General features: G+C 34.7%; 2 protein-coding genes across 7 annotated transcripts; one reads left to right on the forward strand and one right to left on the reverse strand.

The window, feature by feature from the left end:
- The first annotated feature begins 512 nt into the window (after positions 1-512).
- Positions 513-5,674, forward strand: LOC122597926 (probable E3 ubiquitin-protein ligase RHC1A). 6 transcript variants are annotated; one of them, XM_043770518.1, is made up of 2 exons: positions 513-626; positions 4,483-5,674. In XM_043770518.1, the coding sequence occupies exon 2, from the start codon at positions 4,549-4,551 to the stop codon at positions 5,377-5,379; it is 831 nt and encodes a 276-aa protein (XP_043626453.1). In that variant the 5' UTR covers positions 513-626; positions 4,483-4,548; the 3' UTR covers positions 5,380-5,674. The 6 variants fall into 6 exon arrangements, with proteins under 6 accessions (XP_043626453.1, XP_043626454.1, XP_043626450.1 ...); XM_043770519.1 differs by having other exon boundaries at positions 4,534-5,674; XM_043770515.1 differs by having other exon boundaries at positions 513-621.
- A 1,350-nt stretch (positions 5,675-7,024) lies between these two features.
- On the reverse strand, positions 7,025-11,479 carry LOC122596563 (ubiquinol oxidase 2, mitochondrial). The gene is made up of 4 exons (XM_043769170.1): positions 11,067-11,479; positions 8,908-9,036; positions 7,714-8,202; positions 7,025-7,303 (listed from the first exon to the last, which is right to left on the reverse strand). Exons 1-4 carry the CDS (start codon positions 11,364-11,366, stop codon positions 7,244-7,246), a joined length of 978 nt encoding a protein of 325 aa, XP_043625105.1. The 5' UTR covers positions 11,367-11,479; the 3' UTR covers positions 7,025-7,243.
- Between the last annotated feature and the right edge of the window lie 268 nt (positions 11,480-11,747).

The following is an 11,747-nucleotide window of genomic DNA, read 5'->3' on the forward strand; positions in this document are numbered from 1 at the left end:
TCATAAAAGGACTTAAATCTTATGTCTTCTTCAAAGCTTGAATACATGATCTTATGTAAAAAGAGATCTTTCAACTATTGAGCTAAAAATCAAGGACAAAACATAAGTAGTAAGTGAAAACCCACAAGTGTAGTGTAGACTCGAGTACTTGGTAGCGCAGTGGTTGGACACTCCGGATGTTGTAATAAGGGTCATATGTTCGAATCTCATCTCGAGTATTGTTACTAACCAATATTATTAACGTGCGAGTTGAATTTACCGGGTGAAGCGAGCGGGAGGAAGGGATCGATAGGCCCTTGGTATCCAGCTTTGCTGTTTTAAAAACAAAAATAAATAAATAAAAACTTGGTAAAAGAAAACCAATCAAATCATTATCTTAATTAGGCAGGGAATGTATGAGAACGAATGATTCTCAGTCAAACAATTTTCCTCAATTTAAAAAAAAAAAAAAAAAAATTCTTCCTTTTTTGTAATATAACTTAATAAATTAATAAATAAAATAAATAGCTCACTCATTCTCAAATTTTCTCTCTCTGTCTATCTATCTGGGCGTGACCGACCTTGGCCCAAAATTTGACTATAATCTTCGCCTTTCATCAATTTTCCATCATCATCTTCCAGGTAAAGTAAGTAACTGAGGCTAAAATTTAATTATTATTATTATTTATTATAATTTTATGTACAAAGTTTGTATTCATCAGGTAGGTTCTCCTTTTTTATCTAATTTATATATCTTATTTACTTTAATATCTGTTATTGTATACTATACATCCAAATCCCGATTTTTTAGGAACTGAAAAACCTCTATAATTATTATTTGAACTTAGATCAACTTTTAATTCTCGATTCTGTAAAATACTTATCACTGTATTGTTTAAATCATCATCATTTTTAACAATATAAATAATGATTTTTGAATGAATAGCCTAGATACATTAACTTATTATATTTCTGTAAACATGGACACGTGCGTAAAATCTAGTATACAATACAGTAAGTAAATAAAAATGTGTGATTGTGTTAGCATGTTTTGTATAGTGCGGAATTTAGTATTGTATTGTATGGATCGGATATTAGTAAATTTCCGTTTCGCTACTATTTTATTGTAAGTATTAATGTATATGAGCTTGTAAACCGATGACATGGCAGCTTATATGGTTGCAGATACAATAGATAGTACTTATGGAGTATGATGCTTTTTTTGTGCATGGAAATTAAATCTCAAAGATGTGTATATTGTTGGGGACATTTTTAACGAGTTCTGACTATGTGTAAGCGTGTGCCTGTGTGTGTGTATGATGGGTGACATAGGATACTTGGTCTGCTTATATATATTGTGTGTTTATCTCAAGTTCACTTTTTTTTGTCCACGCCTGCAACAAGCTAAGAATAAAGTTGATCACTTGATCTCGACAAGAGTTTGTGATACCTGGAATGAAGTTACTTGCATTGCTGGTAAATGGCTTTGCTAGTTTTGATTATCTTTTTCCATTTTGGGGCGAACGGAGTTTATGTTAATTTGAAACCTATGCCCTTATTCCTAGGATAATCCTCTACGTAAACTGGCTCAACCTAACAAGAAGGAAATGTATATAGATATTTCTTGATCCTTTTTATATTACATTGTTTTTTGAATCTGTAAGAGAAATTTTATTTTGTATGGTGTGGGTGAAGATATCCGAATTATGATACTTTTTTTTTACGGCTTTTGGATGATACGCATTTTACAGAAAGGAAACTTGCAGCAACAATATTAAGGCTTTTCTCTAACAAGGGTTTAACGACGGATAGAAAATTCCTTTCTTTTAGAAAGAAAGAATCATCAGTACAAACGTATTCTGACTTTATCTATACTTCTATACTACTATATAAAGCAAACTGCCCTTCCCTTTAAAGTAATTAAGAACCTGAAATGACCATATTACCCTTCTTATTTATTCACTAATTTAAACATCTTTACCTATATACCTATAATACCCTTAATAAAATAAACTACAACATAGATTCTCCAATCCTTAAATAACCATATTAACCCTTACCGCCGCACACATCGCCACAATTGCCGCAGCCACACCTTTGTCGTTACCACCATCACCGCTGCATCGCGCGGACACCCCGTCTCGTATGAAAAAAAAAAGAGACCAATGCACAAGGGCGGTTCGGTAGTTGTTACAATCTAGTGTTCATCTCTTGTATTTTTTTTTCCTATATTCCGTTTCGGGAAAGAAATTTGGAAGGATAGTGCTGAAATATTCTTTTTATATATAAATACTTAAACAGATAAGGAATTTTACTTTGTTTCTTCTTTTTGTTATGTTAGCATGTTCCTTTCTTATTCAAAGAATAAAGACTCGTGAATCATTGAAGGAGGGCCTTTTGCCATACATCCCATCATTCTCGTTCGTTACATTGATAACTTTTCTGTGACCCCTGAGTAGTTGTCCTCGTATGGGCTCAACTACGGCTTTTCAGGGTCTTTTTTGTTCTTCTTTCTGGAAGATATTCCTTTATTTCCCTTTTAAATGAAGTTTCTCATTGGTGGTCTTTAAATTCAGTTTGTTTGGCAAGGACTATACATCTTCTCCTTCTCCTCTTTAAGTAAAGTAGCTGGAAGATGCTACCTGTGATTTAAGTTTTGGTTAAGTGAATAACACCTAGTTTTCTTCAAGCCTTTTATGATTATTATGTCGGGTATAGAGATGTCATTTTTGTCAGTCCTTTTTCGTGTAATTCACCAAGCATTTATGCTTTTTGGATCAACTTTATCTGATGATCGCACAACTAATTAGATTATGTGCAATATTATTCACGAGAGCAAGTACCCGCGCGTTGCGGCGGTGAGATGGTGGGGTGATACCTAGGTCATAGAGTATGATAGTCAAATGCCTTAGCCGTACGGGTTCCGCCCTCAGATTTAAAAATTTGTCGAAAGTATATCGAATGACATCTCTAATGAAAGAGCATGAAATTTTAAGAACACCCATACAATTTTTATAATTTATCGACGTATGATTTTTGAGATAAAAGATTTTGAATGAATTGGAGGAATAAATGATTTATGGAGGAGAGAGAAAAAAGGTGATTGGTTGAGATTTGAGGAGAGAGAAAGGGTATTATGGTTATTTTAGATAAATATAGAATAGATGAAAGAGGTATTTTGGGGATGTACTTAAAATCAATATTGAAAATTTCAACTCAATGTTGAAAATCTGGAAGGAATCTGCTTTATAATATAATATAGATATACCCTCAATTTCTCAATTATAAGAATGAAGATGCTAACCTTTTCAGTCCTTTTGATGTTCTTGAAACATACTTTAGTTTTCTCGATAAGAGAAAGGATAGGGATGGAAAAGAAATAAATAAAAGTTGCATTCTTGAGTTCTTCAAGCTAAAGAAAGGAAAGAAATAGAAAGGAATTTGAGGGTGGTCATAATGTTTATTCCTTCAAAACTTTTTCACCCAAAATTGGGACAAGTGTAAAGGAATCCTCTCCCTTTCTTTCTTTTCCTTCAACTCGAGAATGACCTTTTCTTTTCCTTTTTATTTCTATTCTTTTCTTCTCCTATGATATAATTTTTCAAACTCTGGAGAAACAGTAGATGCTTTAAATAATGACAGGTTCTCCTCTTCTCCTTTTGTTCCATATTAGGACTTTCTGATTTGAAGTTTTCCTTATAGAATAATAAACTGTTTCTATTCTACTTCCGTTTTTGTGTGAATAATAAACTGTTGTTGTTCTACTTCTGCTTTTGTGTAATTTCTTTATTGGGTCCTACTGTTATTAGTTATTTATAGAAGATGCGCTGTGCACTTAAGCATTGTGTAACGAACAATGTGTTTCTGGGCATATTAGTCAAGTTGCTTAACGAATCTTTTCAGACATACCGTATACCTTGTGTTTCAGAATAAGTGCAGACCTTCCTTTTTCTTCCATCTGAGATACATACCTTTTTTGTTAGACATTACAAATCAACTTGACTTACTCATATGTACAGACAATAATAGCTATAACACATAACTTGCATTCAACAACTGCGTAAATCAGTCTATTCTTAATATACTTCTTAGAGGCTGAAGGACCAAAAGGGCAACATAGGTTTTCCAATACATTGCTCATGGTATATTTCTTTCTTTGTATGGAAAAGAGTGAGAGTATTAAGGGTCTATTGGTTTAATTGGATTATCACTTTGACAAAAGGGCGTGTACAAGTTGGGCTGGATGTAAGAAACCAAAGAACCAAATGTGAACTAGACCGAACCGAATTGAACCATTATCGGTTTAACATGATTTTGGTATCCCTTTTTAAGTTTTCTAGGGAACGGTAAAATTCAAGTTTGCATTCAGTTTATGGTCCTGTTTAACGATTTCCTGGTCTCAATTATATTATTGTTAACTTATGTTCATATAAGCGTTCTTCCCTTGGAACTTTTATTAGCAAAAATATTGAACAATTATCTTACCTTATTCCTTGAATGCAGAATACGTTTGGTTTTCAGTTCTGACGTTCTGTATCTTTTGTGTGAATCAAGTTATAGTGACGAGCAATGTCGAGCGGCAGCAATACACATTGGTGTTACCAGTGCCAACAATCATTTCGTCTTCGGGGTCGTAATCCCGTATGCCCATATTGTTCTGGAGGATTTGTGCAAGAACTAAGTGAGTTGGTTGAGCCTGGACACCAAGAAACCGGGCGTATTCATGTACATGAGCCTTCGGATTTTGGGTATATGGAACCGTTCCCAGACCCAAGAAACAGAATCATGGATGCTTTCGCTGAGTTAATAAGACAAAGAATGGCTGGAAGAAACCCAAATTTTGACATCAGAAGAAGATCTGGACTCGTTCCTGAACATGGTGTCGTTCCATGGTTCATATTTGACGGTCAAGCCCCGGCTCGGATGTCTGCCAACGATAGGTTCGAGTTCTTCTTCAACGGTGCACCACCAGGTCCAAGACGGTCTAATGTCAGTAACATCTTTATGGGTCCCGGGTTACAAGAATTAATCGAACAACTTACACTGAATGATACTAGGCAGGGGCCACCACCAGCAACCCGTTCAGCAATTGATTCTATGCCCACTATCAAGATCACAAATAGACACCTTAATACTGATTCTCACTGCCCAGTTTGTAAAGATAGGTTTGAGTTGGGTTCTGAGGCTAGGCAAATGCCTTGCAACCATATCTACCATTCGGGTTGCATTGAGCCTTGGTTAGTTCAGCATAATTCTTGCCCGGTGTGTCGCCTGGAGCTGCCAGCACATGGTACAAGTAGGGGAAGCAGCAGTGGCGCAGCTGGTGCTGGTGAAGAAAGTGGTGGACACAGTCGGGGAAGGAGGAACGCATTATCATTTTTATGGCCTTTTCGCTCTTGAACCGGAATTAGTAAGAAACAAGTAAATTACTAATGGGGAATTAGTAAGAAACATGTAGCCAACTAGCCGCTTTGCATCTTGTACTTACTTTTCTTCATATTCGCAAATTAAAGTCTTGAAATTGGTTTGCGCTTGCACTTGGGTTTGGGTTTGGATTTTGGTTTGGCTTTAGTTATCTGAATGTTTCAATATATAAAATGTTAATCATATGTAATCTATGTAAATGGTCATAAACATTTCCTTTTCTAGAGATATAGACCCTGAAATCAATCACTACATAATTAAAAGTTGCATACTCACCTGTGTTGTACTGTTGTGCATTTTGTAGTATACTTCTTTTATGTCTATGGAGTAACTTTGCTGTGTGAAATACACTTACCAGCGTATAATGGTGCATGCATTGTCATCATATATATTCTATTCTGTGGGTGAGTTAATGTCATATAATTTGCACTTTCTTTGGGAAAGCTAAATCTGGGATCTCTTTAGTCTTTACCATTGGTTTATTTGTGCACCTTACGGTATTGCATCACATCTTAAGCAACAACCAAGTGTGAAAATTGTGTGAACGGCATCTTTATAAGAGCAATCCATGCAAAGACATGAGGTGTTAGCCATAAATTTTGTAAGAAAAATCAGAGTGGAAAAAATGTGCAAAAATGATCGAATTACACGTGACTCTATGCAATGTTGGTGGTGTTGGTGTTATTGCTAGGGCTAACATTTTTTTATTCTTGATAAATTGTTTAATTTGGACTATGCAAAATTTATTTTGCAAGTCTTTAGGGTCCTATTAGATCGTGAAGTCTTTTCTTGATTGAACATCACGGGGGCTTGTTCATAAAAGCCCCAGGAAATCATGACCATTAACGCCTTTTTCAAATGCTTTGTGAGTTTCTGGTGTAGTTAACTAATGTTTTGCGCAGATTAATATAGTTGATGTAGATATATAACATTTACAAAAGAGTTTCTGATGCAGGGGACCCGTAACCCGCCTGACCCGACCCGCGATGGAGTTTAATTCAAGTTATATTTTATTTTGATTAAATAATCTTTTATTTTAATAAGTTATCTTTTTATTTATTAGGATAACTATGACTTGATTTGTTTCCTATTTTATTGGTGTTAGGATTAATATAAGTATTAGGGTGGAGAATGTTTATGATCAGTTTTGAGTTTTATAAAAATATTGATATTTTGTCAAGAAAACCTTTATGGTTTTGAACTTTGATTAATCGATTGTTCTTTAGCCATTTGAATGCACTCGTAATTGCATCAGTTTCAGTGGCGTTCAGATAAAACATATGTTATCTTTTCATTCTTGCTAACATTCTTGCTAACACAGAAATTATATGATCTTCATCATCAAGTCACCTTAGGCAACCATCTACCTTGAAGCTGAATCTTGCAACAGTTGCGACTCGTGTGTGTGCGCGTGCGCGCGCGCAATAAATACAACATAAATCAAATTATTGTGAATAAATTTGTAGGCTATAGAGACCAGTTTCTAGTTTATGTCCAGAAATGAGTACTGAAACAATTACTATGATTACAGTGCTTGATAAATAGGAATTCAGTCACTTGAACCAATTGTGTTGTTTGATGCGGATTTGCTTTTCCACACATACATACAACTGCTAAAATGTATTCAGAAAGCAACAGACATTTTATTTAATCAAGATAACCCCATCTTGATAACAACCAAATTCTTGTGATTATGGTTCTCACAATCATGTAAATCCTAGTTGAATAGAAGTTGATATTAACTTATGAATTCAAGTTTGCTTGATTAAAAACAGATAGACAGACACTATTTGAATCTTATACCAAGAAATAGACATGTACCTACACAAAAATAATAGATTTAGTGGTAACCAACAGGCGCTGGAGCCTCCCTCAGTTCCTTCCCCTGAAAATGGATGTCCTGAAAAAGTAACAGCCCAGTTATACTAAACCGATGAATAAGAAGCGACATATCAAAATTAAAGATGACAAATTTCAACCCATCTAACTATGTATGGGTCAATTTGGATTCTACTTTATTTTAACATACCACAACAAGAAAAACTTTGAAGGAAATGTGTCAAACAGGTTCAATGTCACCCAAAGTGTATTTTCAATGCGTAGACCTAGATTGTTTATTCAATAATTTGGATTACTAGTAGATATATATTTTTTAATCTTATATGATAATAAGAACCCCAAAATGTGGACAAAAGATTTCCGCAGTTAACGTAACCCAAGCACTCCAACATGTACCCAAAAAAATGTTTGTCCTGACCCGTTACCCGCCTATTTATTCAACTCTAACCAATATGGTTGGCCTGAACTTACAGAAGCAAAATGGTTGACATCACGATGGTGAGCTTCATCAGCCCGGATAACAGTTATGACATCTTTCAAGGTTGAATCTTTTGGCAACCTCCAGTAATCAATAGCAATAGCAGGAGCTGGAACGTTTTCAATTGCACCACTCTCTATGTCCTTCAAAAACTCGGTGTAAGAATGGACCGCCTCTTCTTCAAGATACCCAACTATTCTATGTGCCAGTTTTGGGGATAACATGTATATAACGAAAAAAGCGTTGAAGAAAACCCCCTGGACTGCCAGAACCAGAAGGCGTTCATACCACTTGGGTTTCACAAGCTCCACCATTGTCATGAGGTGCATCCTCTCATTCTCGGCTTCTTCAAGCAATGCTTTGATCCAACCCCCACTTTGTTGGAACCTACGTAGAGATCTCAAGTGCAGTAGCATTCCACCCACCATGCCAGGGACGGCTGCTACTGTTTCAAGCATCATTGCACGGCATCCATATCGCCTCTGAAACATGATGACATTTTAAACATAAATCCAAGACTATTAGAGGTGGTAATTTTAACCCATTCACTTATGGATGAGCATATATGGATTCTGTTTTATCTCAAAAAGGTCAAACAAACAATCATATATAGCAAAAAGAGCAATGGATCAAATGGGTTCTAAGTCACCTACAGTCTCCCTTGTAATACATACAGCTTGATCTTTTTATTATTGATATATTCTGATTGTATTTCTAAAGTGTTGTTTTGTAATCATAAACGACGTAAATATTCATAAAAATATCAGACTAGCAGACTAAAAAAATGAATGCGCTAATAAACATTACATTAACTTGCAGAAAGAGTTCTGATTGGTTCTTCCTCTAACTGCAGATGCAATTTTAGTAGTGTGATTCCTACAGGATACAACCATTGTATAATCTCTTAAGTTTGTTTTCCACATGACACATTTAAGGTTATCAATATCCACATCTACTAAAGTGACGAACTTGAAATCCAGCAATTTTACAACTGCAACCAATGTTGCTTTTGAGTTTTGGAAATGCTTAGCCCAAAAACAACATATTATCAGACTACATGACTAGACCAGTAGACCAACCTCTAACATTACTTAACATATATCAAGCTTATATGCCTGCAGTTGGACTTCAGTAAACAGAGAAATAACAGATAGCAAACCGAAAGATAGGATAAGGAAGCAAGATACCTGGAAAAATACATCTGTTGGAATTCTCAGCAGTTTCACTGTCCTGAGAGCAAATTTATCCACAAAATTCTTCGGTACATGATGCTTGCTGAGATCTATGGACAAGTTTGATTGATAAGTATCCCATGGCTACAAAGCAAGAGAGAAAGAACAACACAATTAAAATCCCGGATGGTTCCAGAAACCGAAATGTAGATGACAGTTTGGATTTAGAAACCTTGAAAGTGTTCACAAATCACAATACCAGAAAATATTAAAATCCCATAAGTAAGAAATACAACTACTGCTACATCCATTAAAGTGGTTGTGTTGATATGTGCTGTGTGCAGTATATAAAACAAAACTTGTCACCATCGGAGGGCCACCGCCATTACCCCAGCCACCGGCCACCGTTGGGATTACTTTGTCTTTTATTTAATTTTAAACTATAGACAAAAAAAAACTACCAAAATCTAACTCTTGCTGCCACCTTAGCCGCCAGCTACCATCACCATCGGATAGTTTTTATCTTCGGTAAGTTGCATCAAAATGATGCTTGTGGTTTGGTCATTTTCTCATCCACCGTCCCTCATCATACATATTTTGCACATACGATCCATCAAACTACTCTTTGATAAGAATTGTCCAACTATTTCGAAACATTTTGCACGTTTCGTCTCTTAAACCATTATTTCAATCCACATTTATTTGTATGCCTCCTGTTAGGTCAATTTTTGTTAAGAGAGAGACCATTATTACAACCAAAACTGTGATTTTAAAGATCATACGTGTAAGATTCTTCAAAATAGCCTAAGAATGAAAGATTATGGTAAATCAAAGAGACCGTTCATGCAATTTACTCATTCATTTTATATTTTACGTTAAATCTTGAAGTAAAGAAACTACCTAAACATATCTGCTGCCGTTATCGGCCGTCCGGCCCTGTACATCTATATTTCACATATTACGTTTTATATAATAAAAATAAAGAAATTACGCTAAAGTATCCATTCAAAACCTTTTTTTTTCTTGCCACAGCTTTGCGGAACCATCATCACTTTTTTTGGTGAACTTTTTATGGGATTTTATAGTGGTCCATACCATTCAATTTATTAAATTAATATTCTTTGAGATCTAAAATATGACCAACATGAGTTATAAAATATGTCCTTATAAAATAGTCATGAATGATACATCCACTAGACATATTATTATGAAGGATGGAATTATGGAATCCAAATATTGTCTATATCCATTGCACCATAAAGCAAAAATGTTCATCTATGACCTTATAAATATATAACTTGGCAAATCAATTTGTTTAGCAGCTGACAATTACACATAATACTACAACTAGCCAGTTGCTTAACCAATTGATTTGCCAAGTTAATTAGAAAGCATAAAAGAAAATCAACATGCAGTAATTGTCTCGAAACAAGATCATTAGAATGACTCGAAAACTTGAGTCTGAACATTCATCAACGTATTACGTAATACATATATGTACTAAAAAATCAAAAGCATCGTTGTTATGATCCGTTTTTGACATTAACATCATACAAATTTAGAATTTGGATCGATGAATATGCATCAGATCTTGCATAGGATCTCAAACTTTATTGTTAAATATGTTCCGGCCAAGTAGCATACATATATTAACTAAATATTCAAATTTCACTAATTTCCTTACATTCAAATCGTATCATCTTAACTATAAAAACATCAATTTCATTCATTTCCTTACAATTACTGTTACATATCAGAAGCGGTACTAAAGGGGGCAAAGGGGTCCAATGACCCTCAAAATTTAAATTTTGTCATGTATTTTAAAATTTTTGTAGATTTTTTAAATTTTTCTATAGGTTTTTAACATTTTGCCCCTTATGGGATTTTTTCTTGGTACCCATATCATATATGTAACATACTCCTATAGGAAATTTTATCACAATTATTCAATTATTGTATTTTGCAGAAACTATTGATCCACAATAAGATCTCGATCTTAACATTCTATCTTATCAATCGTAAAATCGACAAATATATATACGTAATTTTAAAGTTCTCGCACTTCTAAAAAAAATTATTTAATTAAATATACATACATATATATATAGTGTGTGTATATATATATGAAACAAGCAGCAAAAAAATTAGAGTAGTAAGTAGAGTAATTAAGTTACCATAAAACAGTTCCAAGGCCATTCAGTACCATCTTCTCTAGTAATCTTTGATCTCGATATCCCCCAATAACTCGATACAACCTCCTTCTTTTGATCGCTACCGCCTTCCGCCTGCTTCACCGACGGCGCTTTCGCCGCCGGTTCCGCTTCCGAACTCATCATCCTCCGCCACTCAAATTTTCCAAAATCATGATCCTTAACTACAACCACCGCCGACGGAAACTGTACTCCGGTAAAGCTCCGGCCGCTGTTGATCACGCAGCTCCGCCTTATAATCATGTTGGCAACTAATCGATTCATTTTGATTTTAAGTTTAGAAATGAAACAGTAAATTATAAGGGTTTAAGGTCTGTAAAGATTTTAGAAATATATTATTATAAGAAACTGAATGTTTATATTTGAGGAAAGATAATAATATGATCAACTGCCTCGCGGTCTACAGTTTTAAATATAAGTTATGGTGTACCGCCATACACGGGATAAAATGTGCTGAATAAGTAGTACTGTACAAGTTATTTATGCGTGTATAAATAAAAGAAATAATTGGAATTAGAAATATAAATGACGATTTAATCCTTGAGAAAATATTAAGGCATTACTTTGGGTCCAAGCTTATGGGGGATGTTTGGCAATGGAGTAATTAAAGGGGTGGAATCTACAAGTGGCAAGATCCCATCTTAC

This window comes from Erigeron canadensis, chromosome 4, assembly GCF_010389155.1.
Source record: "Erigeron canadensis isolate Cc75 chromosome 4, C_canadensis_v1, whole genome shotgun sequence".
NCBI classification, from domain to species: Eukaryota; Viridiplantae; Streptophyta; class Magnoliopsida; order Asterales; family Asteraceae; genus Erigeron; species Erigeron canadensis.

Excerpts from the sequence above, each read along its gene's own strand:
- LOC122597926 (XM_043770518.1), top strand. The coding sequence starts at position 4,549 with ATGTCGAGCGGCAGCAATACACATTGGTGTTACCAGTGCCAACAATCA.
- LOC122596563 (XM_043769170.1), bottom strand. The coding sequence starts at position 11,366 with ATGAATCGATTAGTTGCCAACATGATTATAAGGCGGAGCTGCGTGATC. Across the intron at positions 9,037-11,066 it reads GGCCTTGGAACTGTTTTATG|CCATGGGATACTTATCAATC; the intron begins GTAACTTAATTA and ends CTTGCTTTGTAG. Across the intron at positions 8,203-8,907 it reads CAACAGATGTATTTTTCCAG|AGGCGATATGGATGCCGTGC; the intron begins GTATCTTGCTTC and ends ATCATGTTTCAG.